This window comes from Pogoniulus pusillus, chromosome 7 (genome assembly GCF_015220805.1).
Source record: "Pogoniulus pusillus isolate bPogPus1 chromosome 7, bPogPus1.pri, whole genome shotgun sequence".
NCBI classification, from domain to species: domain Eukaryota; kingdom Metazoa; phylum Chordata; class Aves; order Piciformes; family Lybiidae; genus Pogoniulus; species Pogoniulus pusillus.
Window position 1 is genome coordinate 41507422 of NC_087270.1, and position 26556 is coordinate 41533977.

The 26556-nt window shown below is 47.2% G+C and overlaps 1 protein-coding gene across 1 annotated transcript in view; it reads left to right on the top strand.

Moving 5' to 3' along the window:
* The window catches only part of PKHD1 (PKHD1 ciliary IPT domain containing fibrocystin/polyductin), a 296674-nt gene that overhangs the window by 191370 nt on the left and 78748 nt on the right, over window positions 1-26556 (top strand). Inside the window, exons 53-59 of the mRNA XM_064146703.1 lie at window positions 13848-13961; window positions 15208-15295; window positions 16602-16756; window positions 18799-18951; window positions 19561-20439; window positions 23371-23533; window positions 26025-26185. Coding sequence (XP_064002773.1) covers window positions 13848-13961; window positions 15208-15295; window positions 16602-16756; window positions 18799-18951; window positions 19561-20439; window positions 23371-23533; window positions 26025-26185 — 1713 coding nt within the window. The remainder of the gene's footprint in view (window positions 1-13847; window positions 13962-15207; window positions 15296-16601; window positions 16757-18798; window positions 18952-19560; window positions 20440-23370; window positions 23534-26024; window positions 26186-26556) is intronic.

The window sequence follows — 26556 nt, forward strand, 5'->3', positions numbered from 1 at the left end:
ACAAGGAGCAGCCAGTTCCAAGCCCCCTGCCATGCCCAGGGACACCCTACCCTAGAGCAGGCTGCACACAGCCTCAGCCAGCCTGGCCTCAAACACCTCCAGCCATGGGGCCTCAACCACCTCCCTGGGCAACCCATTCCAGCCTCTCACCACTCTCCTGCTCAACAACTTCCTCCTCACCTCCACTCTCACTCTCCCCACCTCCACCTTTGCTCCATTTCCCCCAGTCCTGGCACTCAAAGAGAGCCTCAGAAGTCCCTCCCCAGCTTTTTTGGAGGTCCCCTTCAGATCCTGGAAGGCCACAAGAAGGTCACCTGGGAGCCTCGTCTTCTGCAGCCTGCACAGCCCCAACTCTTTCAGTCTGTGCTCACAGCAGAGCTGCTGCAGCCTCTGAGCATCCTCCTGGCCCTGCTCTGGACACACTCCAGCATCTCCACAGCCCTCTTGTCCCAGGGGCTCCAGACCTGGCTGCAGTACTCCAGGTGGGGTCTCAGCAGAGCACAGCAGTGGGGGAGAATCCCCTCCCTGGCCCTGCTGGCCACACTTCTGCTGCTGCAGCCCAGGCTCTGCTTGGCTTTCTGGGCTGCAAGTGCACACTGCTGGCTCCTGTTGAGGTTCTCCTCCAGCAGCACCCCCAAGCCCCTCTCCTCAGGGCTGCTCTCCAGCCACTCACTGCCCAGCCTATATTTTTGCTTGGGATTGCCTCAACCCAGCTGCAGGATTGTTACTTTTTAATTGATAGCAATTACTTGTTAATTTATAACAACATATTACAAGTACCACTAACCTTCACTCTGGCAAAGCTAGTGGCAGTACACCTGATTTAATCATGACTGAGATTTTATCTGATGTGTGTGAAGTCAAAGAATCACAGGATTGTAGACTGGTTTGGATTTGAAGGGTCTTGTGAAGGTCAGCTAGTCCAAACCCACTGCAATGAGCAGGGACATCTTCAACTGGAGCAGGTTGCTCAGAATCGTGTCCATGCTGACCTGGAATGTTCCTAGGGCTGAGGCTTCTGCTGCCTCTCTGAGCTGTCTGTGCCAGTATTTAACCTCAAGAGTAAAAAAACAAACTTCCTTGTATCTCTGTAAATCTTCCTTCTTTTAATTTCAAACCACCACCCCTTGTCCAGCTGCAAAAGGCCCTGCTGAAAATGCTGCCTCCCTCTTTCTGACAGGCCCCCTTCAAGTCAGGAAAGGCTGCAAAAAAATCTCCCTCCAGCCTTTTCTTCTTCAGGCTAAAAGATAACTTCTTATCCTTTCTTCTTAAGAGAGGTGTCCCAGCCCTCTGATCATTTCTGTGGTCCTCCTTAGTGTTAAGTCCTCCTTACTTCATGTTGGGTTGCTTTAGGAGACTAACTCCTCGGGGCAGGATTGGCCAGGGCTGGGTGCTAGGTTGGGCTGGGTGAGCTTGGAGGTCTCTTCTAACCTGCTTGCCTCAATGATTCTATGATTCTACCTTTGTGTTCAGGTAGTGCCTCGTATTTATGAGCAGTTGTAAGAAACTTTCTAGGTGACATGAAACTAAAGTCAACATGAGCAGTCAAAGAGGATCTCCAGAGTGCTTGGGAATGCAGCTGTGGCATGAAACTGGCACAGCTGGACTCAGCACATTTGTTCCTCTTATCTTACTGTACAGGTGAGCTCCAGGACCTCAGAGAGGCACCAACTCGTTCCTACTTCTAGTGATTTCAGAGTCCCCAATGTCACTGGGGCTGTTCCAGATAATTTGCAACAGATAGGATCTGTGTTTTTCCACACAGAAGTAATTACTCACATAATTCCTTTGAAATATCAAAGTTCCTAGAGCCAGGCATTGTATTTACTTACAGGAATCCTTAGGACTCTGGGATCACATTGTTGATCACTGCTTGACCTTTCTCAAGATTGGTTTCATGAACTTTAAAAAGAGAATTTGTTTGTGTAATCACCTCCTGAGGAATTCTGCTCCAATATTTGTTTGTTGTTAATCTCAAGGGACTGTTTAGTTAATACAGTGCCGGCCAAAGGATTTATTTTGCTGTCTTGTGTTTTGGAAGAAGCCTAATCTATGAGGTTAATATATATAGAGAGAGATATAGACACACTTAAAAGAGTCTCAGTCATTTCTGCCTTGCAATCTTGTGTAGTTTAAGTATGGTTTCATATTGGGTTTAAGACAAAGCATGTGTTCATTGCTAAAAACACTGATTAAAAAAACATTGAGGCATTTCTTTGCTGCACAAACTCCCCTCCAGCACATCTGTGACTAGTCATGATATTAAAAGCCAAACAGGTATTTGCAGCTGTTGGATCGTGGTCCAGCATCTTCTGGAGAGTTACCCTTGCTCTTGTTTCAGCTGTGGGGCTGGTTAGAGACTCTGCAGGCTTCCCACATTTACCCTGGCTGCTTGCTGTAAACCCAGGAGTGCATGCTTTTCTTTTTATCTCCTTCTCTTCCCATGTGTTTGAGGCCTGAAGGTAGCTTCTTGGAGCCCATCTGTCCAATCCTGACTGTTCCATGCCTGAAGGAAGGTTTTGAAGCCCATCTGTCCAATTCCACCACACCCTAAAGAAATCCTGACACAAAATAGATAATGAGACAGTTTAGTAAACAGATTTAATAGATATGGACATCAGCATTCAGCATTGCCTGAGCAAGATCTGGGGTTGACATCACGGGAGCCAAATGTTCAGGTCCTCCCTATTGTGTAACTTCATCTTTGCTCAGATGCCATTGCCTAAGATTCAGCGCTCTCAGCCAAAGACTTTCTGGTAGAGCCCAAATCTTTTGTTCAGCTCAACTGATGGAGAGCAATGGGAAGTTTAAGAATCAAGTCTTGCCTGGACTTTGCTGTTCTGCAAAGCACTTGGAATCTTTTCTGCAGGGGAAAAACAAAGTCAGGTGGTTAAAACAAGGCAATAACCATTTAGGAATCGAGGGTAAGGTGTCCCTGCCCATGGCAGGGGGGTTGGAATTAGATGATCCTTGTGGTCCCTTCCAGCCCTGACTGATTCTATAAGTCTAAGATTCCAAGAAATGTCAGGAATGCTACCATGGAAGAATCTCAAGGATCATCTGATCCAAACTTCCTTGGGAAATATGTAACACAGGGAAAAAAAGTGTAAAGTTGTTAAGAATGGGCTGCCCAGGGAGGTGGTGGAGGCACCGTCCCTGGGGGTCTTCAAGAAAAGACTGGATGAGGCACTTAGTGCCGTGGTCTGGTTGACTGGATAGGGCTGGGTGCTAGGTTGGACTGGATGAGCTTGGAGGTCTCTTCCAACCTGCTTGATTCTATGATTCTATGATTCTATGATTCTAAGAAACGTCAACAAGAACTGAATTCATTTTATTAAAACAATAATTTGCAGGGGAAAAGGGATGAGAAATCACAGTGAGAGTTGGGAGATTCAGAATTCTTGGAACAACTTTGATGCTCCTGGGTCTGTCATGTTCCTCTTCATTGTATAATCATGATCCAGTGTGACTTGTGGTCACCAGAATCATTGGGAGATGAGAGTTGATTAAAGACCTGGGAAGAGTTGCTCAAGTGTGTCAAAAGAAGGGTCATGAAACTGGTGAGGGGGTCTAAAGCACAAGTCTTCTTAGGAGCAGCTAAGGGAACTGAAATTGTCCAGCCTGGAGAAAAAGAGGCTCAGGGGAGAGCTTATCACACTCTACCTGAAGGCAGACTGTAGCGAGGTGGGGAGTCAGGCTCATCTAGCAAGTAGTAAGTGATAGGAGAAGAGGAAATGGCCTTAAGCTGGTCAGTGTCAGTCACTGAACAGGCCACCCAGGGAAGTGGTGGGGGCACCAGCCTTGCAGTGATTGAAAAGACATGCAGATGTGGTGCTAAGAGACACAGTTTAGTGCTGACCTGGCAGTGCTGAACCTGGTGATATGAAAGGTCTTTTCCAAACAGGCTTATTCTATGATTCTATGACCCAGGCAGATCTCCTGTTTAATTTTCTAGAAGCCCTAGCTCCCAGATAAGAGCTTCCCTCTTTCTCTTAAGCTTTCAGTGTAGCTTCTTAAATGGTAATATCTGAAATAGCATTTTGGAAACAGCATTTATTTCTGCCTCCCTCTGTTCATAGAACCATAGAATCAGCCAGGACGAAAGAGAGCTCCAAGCTCATCCAGCCCAACCTAGCACCCAGCCCTATCCAATCAACCAGACCATGGCACTAAGTGCCCCAGCCAGGCTTGGCTTCAACACCCCCAGGCACAGAGAGACCATCACCTCCCTGAGCAGCCCATTCCAATGCCAATCACTCTCTCTGACAACAACTTCCTCCTAATATCCAGCCTAGACCTCCCCTGGCAGAACTGCAGTCTGTGTCCCCTTGTTCTGTTGCTGCTTGCCTGGCAGCAGAGCCCAACCCCACCTGGCTACAGCCTCCCTGCAGGCAGCTGCAGACAGCAATGAGCTCTGCCCTGAGCCTCCTCTGCTGCAGGCTGCACCCCCCCAGCTCCCTCAGCCTCTCCTCACAGGGCTGTGCTCCAGGCCCCTCCCCAGCCTTGCTGCCCTTCTCTCAACGCCTTCCAGCACCTCAACATCTCTCTTGAATTGAGGAGTTGCCACACTGTAAAAAAATAAGCTGTTTTTGCAGTTTATAGAAGAAGAAATTCAGCAAATCTAAGCTGTTGGCTACATTGCATCAACACACCTGTGTCAGAGCAAGAAAAAAGTGTTCAGCTCAACATCTCAGAGGGTTTTTTTCCCTTTATGGTTTTCAGCTAGGGTGGTTCCATTAATTTTAACCCACAAGTCAGCATGAAACTACAGATGATATGTGCTGAAAGTGCCCTGTGCCACTGCTGAACAAAGCTCAGCACCTGATAAAGCTGCAGAAATGCTGATGTTGGTTTTGCACAAATTGATCCGTTGGACTCATCCTGCTCTCCTCTGCTCTTTGCTGCCAGCCTATTTCTGCTTTTGAATTATTTGTTTTGGAGTTGAACTCACCAATTTGTTATCCAGATAGGATTTTTAAAGCTTTATAAGTCTTGTCACATTAATTATCTATCTATCTATCTGTCTATCTATCTATCTATCTATCTATCTATCTATCCATATATATATATATATATCCTGATAGCTGCTTGTCAGTCATAGAATCAACCAGGTTGGAAGAGAGCTCCAAGCTCAGCCAGTCCAACCTAGCACCCAGCCCTGGCCAATCAACCAGACCATGGCACTAAGTGCCCCAGCCAGGCTTGGCTTCAACACCTCCAGGCACAGAGACTCCACCACCTCCCTGGGCAGCCCATTCCAATGCCAATCACTCCCTCTGACAACAACTTCCTCCTCACAGCCAGCCTAGACCTGCCCTGACACAGCTTGACACTCTGTCCCCTTCCTCTGTTGCTGCTTGCCTGGCAGCAGAGCCCAGCCTCACCTAGCTACAGCCTCCCTGCAGGCAGCTGCAGACAGCAATGAGCTCTGCCCTGAGCCTCCTCTGCTGCAGGCTGCACACCCCCAGCTCCCTCAGCCTCTCCTCACAGGGCTGTGCTCCAGGCCCCTCCCCAGCCTTGCTGCCCTGCTCCAAACACCTTCCAGCACCTCAGCATCTCTCTTGAATGGAGGAGCCCAGAACTGGACACAGCACTCAAGGGGTGGCCTGAGCAGTGCTGAGTGCAGGGGAAGAAGAACCTCCCTTGTCCTGCTGCTCACACTGCTCCTGATGCAAGCCAGGATGCCATTGGCTCTCTTGGCCACCTGGGCACACCTCTGGCTCATCTTCAGCCTACTATCTATCAGTAGCCCCAGGTCCCTTTCCTCCTGGCTGCTTTCCAGCCACTCTGGCCCCAGCCTGTAATGCTGTCACTAATTTGAGGTAAGAAGCCTAAGGTCATCGTTAGCTCATGGCTCGATCATCTGGAGATGAAGCCCCAGATGTGCCATCCTAGTGGGTAGAGCTCTAATTCATCCACTCCCCTTCTCTTCAGTACTAGTGAGAACCTCCATATTGACTCCCCAAGGGCCAAATCATAGACCCATAGAATGGGTTAGGTTGGAAGGGACCTCAAAGCTCAGCCAGTTCCAACCCCCTGCTGCAGGCAGGGACACCTCCTACTAGAACAGGTTGCTCAAGGACTCATCCAACCTGGCCTTGAACACCTCCAGGGAGATTGTGGAGCACAGAAGCACCTAATGTGCTCCAGATCCGGATGCAGCACTGAAGGGCTCCAGAAGTGGATGCAGTACTCCAGGTGGGGTCTCAGGAGAGTGCAGTAGAGAGGAGAATCATCTTCCTTGACCTGCTGGCCACACTTCCGATGCAGCTCAGGATCTGGTTGGCTGTTCTTCAGACCTTCATGAGACAGTGTGCTGTCACAGATTTCAAAGCCCATGGGTATCCAGAGTCTGAGAAGTTTTGGATTCAAGCAAGAGAGAGCTGGTTACAGCACAATGCTTAACAAAATCCATTTGCCAGTGGAGGAGCTGGAATCTTATCTCAGAGATTTCTTTGCTCTTACAGTCAGCAGCTGTTGCAGGGTTATGTTGCAGAGAAAGGCAAAGCTGGAAGGGAGGAATCACCCTCTGTTCTATGGAAGAATTGAATGGACTTTGCCATGGAAAATGTAAAAAATAAAGAGAAAACAATAAACAAATGCTTGGAAGAACAGCTGGGAAAAAATGAAGTAGGAAAACAATGGAAAATGCTTTTAGAAGTCAACAGCAAACTAGATCCAGGCTGCAGCCCAGAGCGAGTGAAAATCTGGATAGAAAAACCACACCTCTCTGTTCTCCCTTTTTGTGTTTCCTTTGGTCACCTTACAGCATTTTACCCTCTCCAGAGGTTAGACCTGATGGATTATGATCCAGCTGCAACCATAGTGCTAACATCTGTCTTGCAACCCAGGCAGCTCACACCTCTTCAGTGTGTGCAATCAGTGATCAGTGGTGACTTCCTTAGCACCAGAAGCTGTTTCTTGTAAATAGGATTATCCTCTGTGGGCTTTTTCTTGCCCTGTGGAGTGCATGTATTGTGGTGTCAACGTTCCCTGGAAGAACATCAGCTTTAGTTGTCCTTTACAGAAGGTCACACACCTGCAGTGAGAGCATTTAATGTGACATCTGTCATCAGACAGGCAGTAAAGCCACAACCTGCCTGTGCAGGAAGCTGCAAGGGGACTGCATGCACACGGACTGACCTCTGCACTGAAGACATACCTGAGACATCCAGGTTAAGCAAAACACTGCAGAAACACCTGAGACATCCAGGTTGAACAATCCACGGCAGAAACACCTGAGACATCCAGGTTAAGCAAAACACTGCAGAAACACCTGAGACATCCAGGTTGAACAATCCACTGCAGAAACACCTGAGACATCCAGGTTGAACAATCCACTGCAGAAACACCTGAGACATTCCAGGTTAAGCAAAACACTGCAGAAACACCTGAGACATCCAGGTTGAACAATCCACGGCAGAAACACCTGAGACATCCAGGTTAAGCAAAACACTGCAGAAGCACCTGAGACATCCAGGTTGAATAATCCACGGCAGAAACACCTGAGACATTCCAGGTTAAGCAAAACACTGCTCAAGAGCACTGCTCAGGCTGGCAGCTATGGGCTGTACCTGAACAGATGAGCAAACCCCTCAAATTCCAGATAAACTTCCCAGTTTGTGTTCGAGGAAACCCTGCCTGCATTCTGCATCTGCTGTCTCCAGTGCTTCTGGACTTTTGTGCAGCTCAGAGGACACTTTGGCCAGCTCCTGGCTGCAATCAGCTTCTTTTCTGCTTCTCAGCCAGTGGGGCTCTATTATCACACCCTACAGTCAGCCAGGCTGCTCATCAAATTGGACAGCCTTCCACTTGGAGCAGGAGCAGTAAGTGGAATACATTTCTGAACATTTCATGTGAAGGACAGATAATTTGACAGTTTGTTGTCATCTTACATAGTGAAGTGGAGCAATTGACCTGCAGTTTTCACATCCAGAGTTCAAAGACAGGCACTTGAACCCCAGATTCCTCACATGCATTCTGCAGAGATTGTTATCCCAGTGTTTATAGCACCTTGGTAGGTTTAACTGAAAGGCTTCTTGTAAGAGCCATGATTTCATGTGGTGATGGACTTCATCAGGTGATCCTGGGGGTCTCTTCCAACCTGGTTGATTCTGTCACTCTGTGATTCTATGATCTGAGGGGTGGGTGTCAAGTGGCTGGGGTGAATCTCTTCTTGGTGGTCAGCAGCAATGAGACAAGGAGTGGATACAAACTGGAATATAGAAGATCTCACCTCAACATGAGAATCATAGAATCATAGAATCAACCAGGTTGGAAGAGACCTCCAAGCTCAGCCAGTCCAACCTAGCACCCAGCCCTATCCAATCAACCAGACCATGGCACTAAGTGCCTCATCCAGGCTTTGCTTGAAGACCCCCAGGGACGGTGCCTCCACCACCTCCCTGGGCAGCCCATTCCAATGCCAATCACTCTCTCTGTGAAGAACTTCTTCCTAACATCCAGCCTATACCTACCCTGGCTGTGTCCCCTTGTTCTATTGCTGGTTACCTGGGAGAAGAGGCCACCCCCCACCTGGCTACAATGCCCCTTCAGGTAGTTGTAGACAGTAATAAGATCACCTCTGAGCCTCCTCTTCTCCAGGCTAAACAGGCCCAGCTCCCTCAACCTCTCCTCATAGGATTTGTGCTCCAGGCCCCTCACCAGCTTCGTTGCCCTTCTCTGGACATGTTCCAGCACCTCAACATCCTTCTTGAATTGAGGGGCCCAGAACTGGACACAGTACTCAAGGTGTGGTCTGACCAGTGCTGAGTACAGGGGAAGAATAACCTCCCTTGTCCTGCTGGCCACACTGCTCCTGATGCAGGCCAGAAACTTCTTTACAGTGAGGGTGTCAGGGCACTGGAACAGGCTGCCCAGGGTCATTGTGGAGTCTCCTTTGGTAGAGACTTACAAAACCCTCCTGGATGCATTCCTGTTTGGACTACCCTGAGTGATCCTGCTTTTGGCAGAGAGGTTGGACTGGATGATCTCTGGAGGTCCCTTCCAACCTCTAGCATTCTTTGATTCTGTGATGAAACTCCTCTAGCCCCAGTAACTTGTGCACATGAACTGCTTAGATTTCCCTAGGAGTACACTGAAGCAGCTTCCATATCTCCGTAAGTCATTCTGTAGGGCTGTGTTTAAACTAAACCAAGTGCATATCTCAGACCTTGCTCAGCTTTCACCTTTCTTCCTCACCAATCCATTGACTTCTGTGCAGGTTTGGGAGCTAACCACCCCTACCTCCAGCTAGGAACTCACCAGACTAACTGAGCTGGCTGGAAGTTAAGGAATGAAGCTGCATTTGTAGCGTGGCACAATTTACAAGCATATGTATATAGTATCTACAGATATTTATAACCATATACCATAATATACAAGTTAAAACTAATACAGAGATACAAACCCCTTCCTGACCAGCAGAGCCACCCAGGAGGGCTTTCAAACCAACTCCCCTCTTTCCTCCTTCTTTGCAACCCCCCTCCCTTATCTCAGGATCCCCCTTATGTGCAGGGTGAGCTGCGAAAGGTCAGCAAGAGCTGTTAGAAGAAGAATGATTAGTTTGGGTTACATAGGTTCAGTAAAGCAAAAGGCAGCCAGCCAGAGACTCTTTGCTATTGTACCTTGGGTTTATATCCTTAAGCAAAACCAATGGGTAATGTAGACATCACTTTTATTTTCTTCTCATGAAATCAGCCAGGCTGGAAGAGAGCTCCAAGCTCAGCCAGCCCAACCTAGCACCCAGCCCTGGCCAACCAACCAGACCATGGCACTAAGTGCCCCAGCCAGGCTTGGCTTCAACACCTCCAGGCACAAAGACTCCACCACCTCCCTGGGCAGCCCATTCCAATGCCAATCGCTCTCTCTGGCAACAACTTCCTCCTGACATCCAGCCTGTACTTCCCCTGCCACAACCTGAGGCTGTGTCCCCTTGTTTTGTTGCTGCTTGCCTGGCAGCAGAGCCCAACCCCACCTGGCTACAGCCTCCCTGCAGGTAGCTGCAGACAGCAATGAGCTCTGCCCTGAGCCTCCTCTGCTGCAGGCTGCACACCCCCAGCTCCCTCAGCCTTTCCTCACAGGGCTCTACTCCAGACCCTTCACCAGCCTTGCTGTCCTTCTCCCAACATCTTCCAGCACCTCAACATCTCTCTTAAATTGAGGATCCCAGAACTGGACACAGCACTCAATGATCTAATTTCTTTCATTAAAATATTCCAGTTAGCCTCAAACTAGTACAACTTCTCAAGACTCATTGTCTTATATTTTGAACCTTCTTCACTTTCTTTCCTAATTCTTCACTTCCAAATTAGTGCTGACTTTGCTGGCTCATCTCTCTGATGTTGTTTTTGCCCATCTGTTTCAGCATATCTGCTGACTTTGAGAATCCTCACACTGCTTTGAGCCATTGCTGAAATGTTGCATACCACAGGGCTTGCAGGACCAGACCTTTTTAAGGCCATGCCCTCATTCTAGTCAGCCAACTTGTAAATTACTGTGTGCCATGGTGGTGCTGTACCAGTGCAGTCTGTTAATGGCAGAGCTCTGTGCTGCTAAGTCGAGAGCCTGGGAGCCAATTATATTATATCAAAGCTATTATCTTTATCAACTAAACCTGTAATCTCATTAGAAGCTGATAACAAGGAAGTTTCACAGGAGCTTTTTTCTATAAAGCCAGGTTGATTGGCACTAATTATATCACCTACCTTTAATGATTTATTAATTGCACTCAGAGTTGGCCATTCCATTTTTATTTGTTTTTCCCCTAGACTGGTGTCAAGTTGACAGGTCTGCCATTACCTGGGGCTCTCACTTTTATCTTTGTTTGAAATATTGGCACAATATTAGCTTTCTTCAAGTGCTCTGAGCCATCATGAGTGATCCCAAACTGCCTTCATAGTCCAACGAGTTTCTGGGCCAACTTCTCTGCAGCACTTGCAGTCAAGGTACTGAAATCTACTGCTTTATAGACATAGAATTGTTAATGAACATAGAATCATAGAATCAGCCAAGTTGGAAGAGACCTCCAAGATCATCCAGTCCAAAATATACCCCAGCCCTATCCAGTCAACCAGACCATGGCACTAAGTGCCTCAGACAGTCTTTTCTTGAACACCTCCAGGGACAGAGACTCCACCACCTCCTTGGGCAGCCCATTCCAATGCCAATCACTCTCTCTGTGAAGAACTTCTCCTAACATCCAACCTGTACTTCCCCTGGCACAACTCCAGACTGTGTCCCCTTGTTCTGTTGGTGGTTGCCTGGCAGCAGAGCCCAACCCCACCTGGCTACAGCCTCCCTGCAGGCAGCTGCAGATAGCAATGAGCTTTGCCCTGAGCCTCCTCTGCTGCAGGCTGCACACCCCCAGCTCCCTCAGCCTCTCCTCACAGGGCTGTGCTCCAGGCCCCTCCCCAGCCTTGCTGCCCTTCTCCAAACACCTTCCAGCACCTCAACATCTCTCTTGCATTGAGGCCCCAGGATACCATAATTCTTCTTGACCACAAGAACACCTTCCTGGCTCATAGTTAACTTCTAGCCCACAAGGACTTCCAGATTCTTCTCCACAGAGCTGTTTTCCAGCAGCTCAACACCTAATGTGTACTGGTGCATGAGGCTTTTCCTCCCCAGGTGCAGTAGCCCACACTTGCCCAGCTGTGCAGCCTGTCCAGGTTTTGCTGAATGTCAGCAGAGTCTCCTGTTGTGTCAGCTGCTCCTGCCAGTTTTGCATTAGCACTGTATTTTTCTCCTGCTCACATTGTAGTTCTGCCAGCTTAAACAAGAAATTCAGCAACAGTTTGGGTAGAGCATGGGCACTGTGAGCCTGAATTCTCTCCCCAGAGTTGGTGCAAGCAAAATGAGGAGAGTGCAGGTCTTGGCAGTGTTTGTCTTTTACCCACTGAAAAGCTGTAGGAAGAATTTATGCCTCCACAGACATCAGTCAGGCACTGCTGGGGAACAGCAGAGCTTTTGTTCTCCATTTCCCTGAATTAAAGGATGCTCTTAAAGAAGACTGTTTCTTTAGGACACAAACCCAACTCTCTTTTCCAAGCTGGTAATTTTTAAGGACTAAAAGAACATGACAGGCCAGCTAATTTTGTGCAGAGATGTATGTATTTTCCAGTTCTACATCTGCTGCAGCTTTCTGTTGCATAATTGATTTAATCTCTAATTCTAAAGGAACGCTGAACTCTTTTACTGGACTCTGAATACATTTCTCCAGGGCAAAAGCTGTCCTACTTTTTTCCTCCTTGGTATCTGTTTAGTACTGGGCCATTTTCTTCTCAAACTGTAAACTACCCTTGGTGAAATAAATGAAGTCACAGTTGGAATACAGTTTACTGTACAGACTTATCACCTCAAGATAAGAGCACCACCAAAACTTCCTGGGCAATTTCTTTTCCCCTACTCCTTTCCTTTGCTCTTTCCATTGGTCTGAAGGATCATTTTATCCAGAGAATCACAGAATAGCTTAGATTGGAAGGGACCTTAGAGATCAGCTACTTCAACTCCCCCACCGTGGGCAGGGGCACCTCTCAACTAGATTTGGCTGCTCAAAGCCTCATCAAACCTGGCCTTGAACACCCCCAGAGAAGCCCATCCACAGCAACCTCTTCCAGTCTCACCACCAGTCTCAAGTTGTGCCAGGGAGGTCTAGGCTGGATGTTGTTAGGAAGTTGTTGTCAGAGAGAGTGATTGGCATTGGAATGGGCTGCCCAGGGAGGTGGTGGAGTCTCTGTGCCTGGAGGTGTTGAAGCCAAGCCTGGCTGGGGCACTTAGTGCCATGGTCTGGTTGACTGGATAGGGCTGGGTGCTAGGTTGGACTGGCTGAGCTTGGAGGTCTCTTCCAACCTGCTTGATTCTGTGATTCTATGATTCTTGCTAAAATCCAGCCTAAACCCACTCTCCTTCAGCTGAAAGCCATTCCCCCTTATCCTATTTCTAGATAACCTATATGGAAAGTCCCTCTCCAGCCTTCCTGTAGAAGCCCTTGAGGTATTAGAGAGCATCTGTAAGGTCTCCCCAGAGCCTTCTTTTCTCTAGGCTGAACATGCCCAGCTCCCTCAGCCTATCCTCCTAGCAGAGGTGTTCCAGCCCTTGGATCATCTTTGTGGCCCTCCTCTGGAGTACTCAGGTGTGCCAGTTTGAGCCTATTTGGGATGTTTTAGGGAGAAGAATTAAATGCTAGGCTGTGAAAAGGAAACAGTGGTGATAGCTGCTGCACTGATAGGCTTGCTGAGATGGATAAGAACAAGAACACAAACATAGATAACAGAGCTGCTCTCTGGCTTTGGCTGCACTTCTCTCCCTAACTTTCTGTCTGACTAATCCCTCTGCTTCCTAACGCCCCTGGCTGATTCTCCAAACTCACCTTGAATGAAAGGCAAAGGCTGGGATAAGGTAGAGGAGTGGAAGGGAGGTGGAAGGGTGGTTGGGAGCCCCTCCTGGGGACTCAGGTTTCTGGGAGGGCTGCTGTGTTCCTGTATCACTTTGTAACCTGTATATTTCTGTGTATTTCTGTATAGTTTGTCATTATCTGCTCGTCTCTTGTGCTAAGCTGCAAATATGAAGCTCCATTCTTTAATTTCCAGCTGCTGAGTCTAGTCTGGTTGATTTTCTTAACTGTGGAGGGGCAGGTAACACCCAAACCATCACATCATGATTAGCTGGGGACTGGTGAAATTGCAAGTGAAGAGAAAGGCAAAAGTGGAGTGAGGAGAGGAATGGTAATTCAACCATTTGGATCCTTGGATTTGGATTAATGCAACCTTAATGCACCCCAGTTCCACCCCAAGTCTCAGCATTTGATACCTCTGTGGTGGGCTGTTGCTATTTTGTCTTTGCTTCAGGTTCTTCTCAACATCCCCTGGAAAGAGACTTAAAGTTGCTGATCCTTCTTCGGGCATCCGAGGGCATTTCCTGTGATCGCCTGGAGGCAGTCAGTGTCCACCCAGGCAGTGTTGGTATGAGGCATGAGTTCAACTTTCATATGAAACTAGTCTCAGGCAACAGGTGGATCTGCCACCATTGAGCCTGTTACTGGGTCCTACAGCAAAGGTCTAACAGAGCTAAAGACATGTTTGCAGCTGAATTTTGAACTTGCACCAGGTCAGTTCCTGGATGTTCTGTGGAGACTTTGGCAGGCAAAATCTGATAGAAGAGAGCAGTTAGTCAAATACTGAGTTCTATACATGAGGAATTGGAGATGGCTTAAAAAGACTTTCAACCCATGTACAAGAGATTGTCTTGGTTCTAGAACTCAGGTTTGTTAAAGGCAATACTCAAAGATGAATGCTACAGGCTGGGGCCAGAGTGGCTGGGAGCAGCCAGGCAGAGAGGGAGCTGGGGGTGCTGGGAGAGAGGAGCTGAATGTGAGGCAGCAGTGCCCAGGTGGGCAGCAGAGCCAATGGCATCCTGGGCTGGCTCAGGAGCAGTGTGGGCAGCAGGACAAGGGAGGTTCTTCTGCCCCTGTGCTCAGCACTGCTCAGGCCACCCCTGGAGTGCTGTGTCCAGTTCTGGGCTCTCCAATTCCAGAGAGATGTTGAGGTGCTGGAAGGTGTTTGGAGAAGGGCAGCAAGGCTGGGGAGGGACCTGGAGCAAAGCCCTGTGAGGAGAGGCTGAGGGAGCTGGGGGTGTGCAGCCTGCAGAAGAGAAGGCTCAGGGCAGAGCTCATTGCTGTCTGCAACTGCCTGCAGGGAGGCTGTAGCCAGGTGGGGTTGGGCTCTGCTGCCAGGCAAGCAGCAAGAGAAGAAAGGGACACAGCCTCAGGTTGTGGCAGGGGAGGTCTAGGCTGGATGTTGTTAGGAAGTTCCTGTCAGAGAGAGTGATTGGCATTGGAATGGGCTGCCCAGGGAGATGGTGGAGGCATCATCCCTAGAGGTGTTGAAGCCAAGCCTGGCTGGGGCACTTAATTCCCATGGTCTGGGTGATTGAGGGTGCTAGATTGGACTGGATCATAGAATCATAGAGTCAAGCAGGTTGTAAGAGACCTCCAAGCTCAGCCAGTCCAACCTAGCACCCAGCTTTATCCACTCAAGTAGACCATGGCACTAAGTGCCTCATCCAGTCTTTTCTTGAACGCTCCCAGGGATGATGACTCCACCACCTCCCTGGGCAGCCCATGAGATCTCTTCCAACCTGCTTGATTCTGTGATTCTATGATTCTGAAGTCTTTCCCCTCACATCTGAACTGCTTTTGTTTTCTTCCAGGTGTGTATGGGCAGGTGCAAATTTACGGTGCTTATCCTAAGGCATCTTGGACACATCTGGGCACTAATGCTGATCCTGGCAATGAAAGGTGGTATTTTGCCCAAATATACCTCCAAATGTGAACATTTGCTTCCTGTTGCTGTAACCTGTATTAATGTTCCTATGTGTGGTATTAATCTCTTTAGTTGTGACAGACTCTGCTTGAACTATTTCTAGATAGAAAAAGAATTGTGTTGAATCTTGGGGGGAAAATTGCTAGTTTTAGGTTCTTCATTTTAATTCTGAAGAAGAATGATGCTTGCTGAAAAAGTAAGTCTCTGTGGCCTGAAGTCCATAGAATTATAGAATGGTTTAGGCTGGAAGGGACCTCAAAGGTTATCTAGTTCTAACCCCCTGCCATAGGCAGGGACACCTGCCACTAGAGCAGACAGCTCAAGATCTCATCCAACCTGGCCTTGAACACCTCCAGGGAAAGAGCATCCACAAGTCTGTGTGATTATTGATGATCTGGAGCAGGGGATCGAGTCCAGCAGCAGGAAGTTTGCAGATGACACCATGGTAGGAGCAGGTGTGGAGCTGTTGGAGGGTAGGAGAGCCCTGCAGAGGGACCTGGACCAGATGAGCTTGGAGGTCTCTTCCAACCTGCTTGATTCCATGAATAAAAAGCCACTTCCTTCAGTTTCCATATTCTGGCACTGACTTGCCTCATCCAGCCTGGCCTTAAACACCTCCAGCAACCACCTCCCTGGGCAACCCAGTCCAGCCTCTCACCACTCTCATCACCAACAACTTCCTCCTCACCTCTAGCCTCACTCTCCCCACCTCCAGCTTTGCTCCATTCCCCCCAGTCCTGCCACTCCCTGAGAGACTAAAAAGTCCCTCCCCAGCTTTTTTGTAGCCCCCTTCAGATGCTGGAAGGCCACAAGAAGGTCCCCTGGGAGCCTCCTCTGCTCCAGCCTGCACAGCCCCAACTCTTTCAGTCTGTGCTCACAGCAGAGCTGCTGCAGCCCTCTCAGCATCCTCCTGGCCCTGCTCTGGACACACTCCAGCATCTCCACAGCTCTCTTGTAATGGGGGCTCCAGAGCTGGCTGCAGTAGTCCAGGGGGGAGTCTGGCATATCTTTGGAAGGCAGCTTAGCTGAGCCCTACAACTCTTCACTGGGACTCTGTAACTCATTAATCAGTGGTGTGAAATAGATACTTCAGGATTCATTTCTTCCAGCATATTTTAGACATCTGTTTTTGCAGAGAACCCTGAAGGCCTTTTCCTCCAGCATTGCCTGTGGATGCTTCCTGAGATCTGCTTAGGCAGAACTGTTGTTAAGTTCTTAGGAAATTCATGACCAGGAGTCTCACAATTGTGATTATATTAACTCAGTGTCTTGGCTTTACAGGATTCTTGTGGAGGATGAAGTAGATTGGAATCATGGGGGAGATATTGTGATCAGCTCTTCCTCCTATGAAGCCCACCAAGCTGAGGTGGTTACACTGAAGGAAGTCAATGGTCGGAGCATAAGAATTCATCAACGCCTCATGCACAGGCATATTGGTAAGGAATCTGCTTCCCTTTGAATGAGCTTTCTTCTGGAGCAGCATTGCCATTTCCTGTGTTCCCAAGATCATTTCACCTTTGTTGAGGTATCATAATAAAAGCCAAGGGCAAGGTCCTACAGCTGGGCTGGGGCAATCTCAAGCAAAAATATAGGCTGGGTGAGGAGTGGCTTGAGAGCAGTCTCAAGGAGGCTGGCAGCTGATGAAATACTCAACATGAGCCAGCAATGGTTGCCTTGCATCCCAGAAGACAACCATGTCCTGGGCTGTATCAGAAGACATGTGACCAGCAGGATGGTCAAGGGGATTCCTGAAAGGAGGCTGTAGCTAGCTGGGGTTGGTCTCTTGTGCCAGGCAACCAGCAATAGAACAAGGGGACACAGTCTCAAGCTGTGCCAGGAGAGGTTCAGGATGGATGTTAGGAGGAAGTTCTTCCCAAAGAGAGTGATTGGCATTGGAATGGGCTGCCCAGGGAGGTGGTGGAGTCCTCATCTCTAGAAGTGTCCAAGCAAAGCCTGGATGAGGCACTTAGTGCTATGGTTGACTGGATAGGGCTGGGTGCTAGGTTGGAGTGGATGAGCTTGGAGGTCTCTTCCAACCTGCTTGATGCTGTGATTCTATGATTCTGCCCCTCTACGCTTCTCTCATGGGCTCCTACCTGGAGTACCAGTTTTGGTGCTCCCCAGAATAAGAGGGAAATGGAACTCCTGGAGTGAGTCCAGAGGAGGGCCATGGAGATGATCAGTGCTAGTGCACCTCTCCTATGGGGATAAGCTGCTAGATGTAGGGCTGTTCAACCTGGAGAAAAGAAGGCTTCAGGGAGACCTTGCAGTGGCTTTTGAGTACCTGAGAGGGGCCTACAAGAAAGCTGGGAAAGGATTCTTTACAAGGGCTTCTAGTGATGGGATGAGAGGAAATGGATTAGAGCTTGAAGAGAGATTTAGCCTGGATATTAGAAAGAAATTCTTTACAGTGAAGGTGGTGAGACACTGGAGCAGGCTGCTCAGGGAGGTTATGGATGTCCTCTCCCTGGGAGTGTTCAAGGCCAGGTTGGATGAGGTCTTGAGTGACCTGTTCTAGTGGAAGGAGCCATGTGATTGTTGGGAATCACCTGGGCAGATGTGGATATCTACAGCAGAAGTTCACACATGAGCTGGTCACACTCAACTCTCTTAATAATCAAAGCAGAATAATAGATTCTGCTCACTTGTATTCCATCTGCAGATGTATAAAATAGATCATAGAATCATAGAGTCAGTCAGGGTTGGAAGGGACCACAAGGAGCAGCCAGTTCCAAGCCCCCTGCCATGCCCAGGGACACCCTACCCTAGAGCAGGCTGCACACAGCCTCACACAGCCTGGCCTCAAACACCTCCAGCCATGGGGCCTCAACCACCTCCCTGGGCAACCCATTCCAGCCTCTCACCACTCTCCTGCTCAACAACTTCCTCCTCACCTCCAACCTGACTCTCCTCACAAAGCAATAGATAACCACAGATAACCAATCACACTTGAGAGCTGTTTATTGCTCTGCATTGCACAGAAGAGCAGGTTACACCAGCAGATACAGAAAGTCACCTGGGATTTAGTCCCAACTCTCTCAGAAGCCTCCTTTGGAAAGCCACACACAGCCCAGGCTCTGTGGCAGCCTGTTTTTTACCACTGCCATTGGTCAGATCCTCACAAGAACTCAGCTCTGCAGCTTACTGAACTTCAGCACATACAGCTTAAAAAAATAATCAGGTGTGAATCTGTGCATCCATTTGGCATCTGCACGCCAGAGGGAAAAGGTTTAGCACCTTCTCCTTCTGAAAATGCAGTCCCTTGGTAAAAGAGAAGGGCCTGGGGAATCTGTGATGGGCAGGTGGCCTTTCTGGCTTCGTGCTGATGCCTCTGCACTGCGCTGCAGGAAACACACCTGAATGTCAGTGCAGATCCTGCAGGGAAGCTGTGCAGAGCTGTCAGCATTTATGTCTCTCAAAGCTCTGCTTTACAGGTGTGATAGACACTTAGCACATTTCCTGCTTTGCAACTCTGCAGGGCACTCCCATGACACAGAAGATGGCAAGCACATCCCTTTGGCTGCAGAAGTTGGACTCCTTACGAGGAACATACAGATCAAGTCTGATGTGGCTTGTGCTGGGAGAATGCTGGTGGGACGTTTCACAGACTTCAGTGGGACAGAGTTTGAAGGTGAGGTTCACCTGTCTTTGTCTACCATACCAGTCCAGTGAAGTGCAGTCTAGGACCAGATGTGCCCCCTCCCATGTGCTATGCAGTTCTCAGCAAACTGTGACTGTGTGCTGTGTATGAGAAATGAGTATAAATCACAGTTCCTACTAGTGGAAGGTATTTTAGGAAGGTCTGTACTTGCTTGCTTTTTGTGACAACTTTCTGTATGTGTCTGAACAAATCCCCATTGCTTAGGACAAGGCCAATATGGGTATAAACTACAGCACAGGAAGTTGCATCTCAACACGAGGACGAACTCCTTGACTGGAAGGGTCCCAGAGCACTGGAACAGGCTGCCCAGAGAGGTTGTGGAGTCTCCTCCTTTGGAGCCTCTCAAGGCCTGTCTGGATGTGTTCCTGTGTGCCCTGAGCTAGATACTATAGTCCTGCTGTGGCAGGGGGGTTGGACTCAACGATCTCTGGAGGTCCCTTCCAACCCCTGACATCCTGGCAGTACACTGCCAAAAACCAGCTGCTATTGTATGCCTGAGCAGGCTTTCCAGTGTTGTCCTCTGCCCAGTGCTGAGGGAGTTCTGTAAGCATGTATTTCACTGTGTTTGTCTCACTGCAGGTGTCCTTCAACTCTCCAACATTGAATTTTTAAACTTTGGGCCTCCTCAGCTCTCTGCCATTGAGTTCAGAAATGTATCCCAAGGGTCCTCAGTGGTGTCATCCAGCATTGCTGGTAGCTGTGGAGCTGGCATTAAAGCACTCATGAGCAATGGGATCGTGTTGCACAACAACGTGGTGTTCAACACGCTTGGACCTGGCATCAGTTTGGAAGGGCAAAGCCATTCTCTCATCAGGAACCTCGTTGTGCTGAGCAGGCAGCCAGAAGGCTTAGTAAATTGGGCTGCTGGCATCGAAGTCAACCATGTCACTGGTGTCTGCCTCCATGGCAATGCTGTGGCAGGATCGGAGAGGATTGGCTTCCATATCAGGGGCCAAGAGTGTTTGCTAGAGGGAGAGCACTGCAGTGAAAATGTGGCCCACTCAAGCCTCCATGGCATTCACTTGTACCAGGGGGATGGATTTCAGACGTGCACTAGGATCACAGGGTTCCTATCCTATAAGAATTACGACTATGGTGTCATGTTCCACCTCGGAAGCAGTGTCATCATGGACAACATAGTGCTGGTGGACAACACTGTGGGTCTCATGCCAGTAGTGTACTGTCAGTATGCCCAGCAGTGCCACACAGGGAAAAGACTCATAGAGTTTAGAAACTCCACCATCGTTGCAATGAGCTCAACATTTGACTGCATCAGAGACAGGATTAAGCCACGGGCAGCTGATCTGACAGCTGAGGATCGACCTCCACACTACCCTCTAAGAGGCCACATTGGGATTCTATGGCCTGTATTTGCCACTGTTCCTGCTCAAAGGCCAGGTGACCCATGGCACAAAACTGGATGCTGTCCAAATGTCCTGGGACTCATGAAGCTGAAAGGTTAGTCTTCCAGTTCTACTGAACAGGCTGTTCTGTCACTGCTTTTCTTGCCTAGGTCATGGGATCACAGAACCATAGAATCATAGAAACATAGAACCATAGAATCATAGAGCCATAGGATCACAGAACCATAGAATCATAGAACCATAGAATCATAGAACCATAGAACCATAGAATCATAGAACCATAGGATCATAGAACCATAGGATCATAGAATCATAGAACCATAGGATCATAGAACTATAGAATCATAGAACCATAGGATCATAGAACCATAGAACCATAGAACCGTAGGATCATAGAATCATAGAACCATAGAATCATAGAACCATAGAATCATAGAACCATAGGATCATAGAACCATAGAACCATAGAACCATAGGATCATAGAACCATAGAACCATAGAATCATAGAACCATAGGATCATAGAATCATAGAACCATAGGATCATAGAATCATAGAACCATAGAATCATAGAACTATAGAATCATAGAACCATAGGATCATAGAACCATAGAACCATAGAACCGTAGGATCATAGAATCATAGAACCATAGAATCATAGAACCATAGAATCATAGAACCATAGGATCATAGAACCATAGAACCATAGGATCATAGAACCATAGAACCATAGAATCATAGAACCATAGGATCATAGAACCATAGAACCATAGGATCATAGAATCATAGAACCATAGAATCATAGAACTATAGAATCATAGAACCATAGGATCATAGAACCATAGAACCATAGAACCGTAGGATCATAGAATCATAGAACCATAGAATCATAGAACCATAGAATCATAGAACCATAGGATCATAGAACCATAGAACCATAGGATCATAGAACCATAGAACCATAGAATCATAGAACCATAGGATCATAGAATCATAGAACCATAGGATCATAGAATCATAGAACCATAGAATCATAGAACTATAGAATCATAGAACCATAGGATCATAGAACCATAGAACCATAGAACCGTAGGATCATAGAATCATAGAACCATAGGATCATAGAACCATAGAACCATAGAATCATAGAACCATAGAACCATAGGATCATAGAACCATAGGATCATAGAACCATAGAACCATAGAATCATAGAACCATAGGATCATAGAAACATAGAACCATAGAATCATAGAACCATAGGATCATAGAACCATAGAACCATAGAACCGTAGGATCATAGAATCATAGAACCATAGAATCATAGAACCATAGAATCATAGAACCATAGGATCATAGAACCATAGGATCATAGAATCACAGAACCATAGAATCATAGAACCATAGGATCATAGAATCATAGGAGCATAGAATCATAGGAGCATAGGATCATAGAACCATAGGAGCATAGAACCATAGGATCATAGAACCATAGAACCATAGAATCATAGAACCATAGGATCATAGAATCATAGAACCATAGGATCATAGAATCATAGAACCATAGAATCATAGAACTATAGAATCATAGAACCATAGGATCATAGAACCATAGAACCATAGAACCGTAGGATCATAGAATCATAGAACCATAGAATCATAGAACCATAGAATCATAGAACCATAGGATCATAGAACCATAGAACCATAGGATCATAGAACCATAGAACCATAGAATCATAGAACCATAGGATCATAGAATCATAGAACCATAGGATCATAGAATCATAGAACCATAGAATCATAGAACTATAGAATCATAGAACCATAGGATCATAGAACCATAGAACCATAGAACCGTAGGATCATAGAATCATAGAACCATAGAATCATAGAACCATAGAATCATAGAACCATAGGATCATAGAACCATAGAACCATAGGATCATAGAACCATAGAACCATAGAATCATAGAACCATAGGATCATAGAATCATAGAACCATAGGATCATAGAATCATAGAACCATAGAATCATAGAACTATAGAATCATAGAACCATAGGATCATAGAACCATAGAACCATAGAACCGTAGGATCATAGAATCATAGAACCATAGAATCATAGAACCATAGAATCATAGAACCATAGGATCATAGAACCATAGAACCATAGGATCATAGAACCATAGAACCATAGAATCATAGAACCATAGGATCATAGAATCATAGAACCATAGGATCATAGAATCATAGAACCATAGAATCATAGAACTATAGAATCATAGAACCATAGGATCATAGAACCATAGAACCATAGAACCGTAGGATCATAGAATCATAGAACCATAGGATCATAGAACCATAGAACCATAGAATCATAGAACCATAGAACCATAGGATCATAGAACCATAGGATCATAGAACCATAGAACCATAGAATCATAGAACCATAGGATCATAGAAACATAGAACCATAGAATCATAGAACCATAGGATCATAGAATCATAGAACCATAGAATCATAGAACCATAGGATCATAGAACCATAGGATCATAGAATCACAGAACCATAGAATCATAGAACCATAGGATCATAGAATCATAGGAGCATAGAATCATAGGAGCATAGGATCATAGAACCATAGGAGCATATAACCATAGGAGCACAGAATCATAGAACTATAGGATAATATGGTTCCAACCTCCCTGCCATGGGCAGGGACACCCTACTGTAGATCAGGCCTTGAAACACCTCCAGGGATGAGGCGTCCACCACCTCCCTGGGCAGCACTTTCCAGGCTCTCACTACCCTCATGGTGGAGGTCTCTTCCCACCTGGTTGATTCTGTGACTCTATCTGGCTCTGTGCTATTTTTCCAGTTGGTTTCCTATCTCTGGTGAAGCCCTGTGTAAATGAGGACAGCAGGTTTAAGAAGTGAATAGCACACTTTGTGTGTAGTTTACTTAGAACACAATGACTGCAGACAGCTGAAGACCCTTTCCTGACCTTGCCTTTGTCACCGGCAGGAGTCACCTTTACTGGATTTACAAGGAGCTGCTACACTGAAGACAGGGATGTCTGCATCATGGCCAGTGCTGACCATTTAGGCATCATGCCTCTTATCACAGTGGAGACATCAAGGATGTTACATGTCAGTGAGAACGACAAGGTCTACTTTCAGCCAGCAAGGTAATATGCTTTGTCAGCAGTTTGTGCACCTACAGTGCTTTGGGATCATCTTCACTGCATCTTCACTGCAGAGCAGTCCCATTCTTTTCTCTGTCTCTGCCTTTGTACTGTTCCTGCCTGGCAAAGGTGAAGCAGGTCAGACATCAAACATACAGAGAACAGCTGAAATCCAGAAAAGCAAGCACACCCCCCCCCAAACCCCAAACCCAAACAAAAAAAATAAACCAAGCAACAAAAAAAAAATCAGAAAAAGTCCCCAACAGCAACCAAACAACACAAAACCAAACCAAAAAGAGAACAAACCAATCCAAAGAAACCACAGAGAAAGGAGCAAACAGAAACTTAGTTCAAGGCAATGGTTTAAAATTGGAGGGTTTCCTCTTTTGCTGACATTTGTATAGCAAAACAAGCCTCACATAGCCCATTTCTTAAAGCTCCATCCTGAGCATCTCTGACTTCTCAGCCTCAGGCTGCAGAAAATGTCAGGACCTGCAGGAAGAAATAAGCCCTGAGACAGGAGATGTCCTTTTGGTCAGGGATGTGGAGCTTGATTTTTGCCTGCGAGATCCCATCAGAAATGTTGATCGGTACCAGGCAGGCTGTGAGATGTCAAACGATTGCCAGAACTGCTTCTGCCCAGGGAAAATATCATCTGTGTGTGGTGGAACATGGAGGAGGGAGGGCAGAGAGCTTCTTCTGTAACCTGAAGTTGCTGGTGGTTGCAGTGGTTTAAGCATACCACATCCCATGGAAGCCACATGGCTGTTTGTGTATTACAACCAGTGAGCACAATGCAGAGGCCATGTCAGGAGAGCCTTGGAGTAGCAGGAAAAAAAAATCCAGCATGGACTCTACTTGCCAGTCAAAAATAATTGGAGGTGTCCCACACTGCTCTGCCTGGAGCCCCTCAAGCTTTCTACCAGAATATTTGTTATTTTTTCCCCCCATGCTTCTGCTTTTTTTGCTCAGGGCATTACTTTGCGTGTAGATTTCTGAGACCTGTCCAGCTTGTCAGCTCCCATTATGTTTCACTCTTGTATCCATCCCACAATATTATGCTGTTAGTGAGCTGCTGAATACACAGCTGACTGCAAGGGCTGGTGCTTTTCCAATGTGACAAATGCACGTGGATTAATGAATGCTTTCTCAGTAGTCTGGTAAAACTCTGAGGGTTATTACATCTCTCAGGCCTCCTCATGCATTACCTGCATGCATTGATTTAATCCACCTTTGCTTGATCCAGGCTGAGGCTGCATTGCTCTGCTTTAGCATCCTGAAGGGGCATCTTGATGGATATGTCCCATCAAAGAGAAGGTGAGCACTGCCTTAGAGCAAGAGAGGAAATAGAAACATCAGGGAATAAATATAGCAAAGCTAGGAAGGACTTTGCATGTCCCACTGGTAGACCTAACCAGCTGAAATCAGAGAATCATAGAATGGTTTAGGTTGGAAAGGACCTCAAAGCTCAGCCAGTTCCAACCCCCTGCTGCAGGCAGGGACACCTCCTACTAGAACAGGTTGCTCAAGGGCTCATCCAACCTGGCCTTCAACACTTCCAGGGAGGTTGTGGAGCACAGAAGCACCCAGTGTGATCTTTCACACTGGGTGCTTCTGTGCTTCACAGCCTCCCTGGGCAACCTGTGCCAGTGTCTCCCCACCCTCAACCTGTGCCAGTGTCTCACCACCCTCACTGCAAACAACTTCTGCCTAACAGCCACTTTCAATCTCCCCTCTGCCACTTTAAACCCATTCTTCCTCCTCCTGTCATTACAAGACCTTGTCAATAGTCCCTCCCCAGCCTTCTTCTAGGCCCTCTTCAGATACTGGAAGGCTACTAGAAGGTCTCTTGGAAGCCTTCTCTTCTCCAGGCTGCAGAGCCCCAAAATTCTGGATCTTCTGAGAGATGTTGGAGTACTGGAATAGTTGTCAGGGCCAGAGGTATTCTCCACCTCTCTTGATATATGTTGAGAATGGGCCCATTGGTTTCTTTGCCTTTACTGTAAATCTATTTCCTATATGATTACCACATTTGAAGTACATATATTTATATATATATATTGTATATCAGTATATATCAGCAACCATAGAATCATAGAATCAACCAGGTTGGGAGAGACCTCCAAGCTCATCCAGTCCAACCTAGCACCCAGCCCTGGCCAACCAACCAGACAGATTATTTTCTCTGTCCAAAACTAGCTGATGTTTGGGAAGAGAGGATATCAGTTTGGATTGGGTCATCTTGGATGCAACCATGCCAAACTATAACACCATAGAATTCCACTGCTGTGAATGCTGGACCTCAGCTGATCTGCTTGGGTTTCATCCATGTTTGCTTGGCTTTCATTTTATTCATTTCTAGGGCAAGTGAGTTCAAGACATCACATGTGTGTGGAGAAGCCTTTGCCACTGCTGTCAATAAGCTACCAACAGCACCACAGTGCTCTCCTTTTGCTCTTTCCTTCATATTAACCTTATCTCCTCTACCTGTTAGTGAACAGACCTCTGAGGACACCGTGTTCCCTGAAAAGAGATGCAAAGGCTCAAGGAAGGCCCTTCTCAAGGATTTGGATGGAAGTGTCCTGGACCTTGAACCACCTGTGTCTGTTTTTCCAAAGTCAGAATTTGAATGGACAGAGTTCTACTTGCGAGCTGGTAAGTGCCTCTGCTGCCTGGAGTGGTTGAAGATCCTGCATACCTCTGACCTCTGAGATCTGATTTTGACCCAGGCTTTCACTGAGACCTGTACCTGAGGTTGAGATGGTAGTGAGCCCAGATTTTGCAATGTCTTTCCAGGATGAATGTAGTGAATTACAGTGTAGAAGCCTGGGAGGCTTCATTGCACAATTCTATGGCACTGATTGCAGTGGGTTGGGAGGGACCCTCAAAGATCGTCTTGTCCAATGCCCCTGCAGTCAGCAGGGCCACCTCCAACTAGGTCATAGAATCAAGCAGGTTGGAAGAGACCTCCAAGCTTATCCAGTCCAACCTAGCACCCAGACCTATCCAGTCAACCAGACCATGGC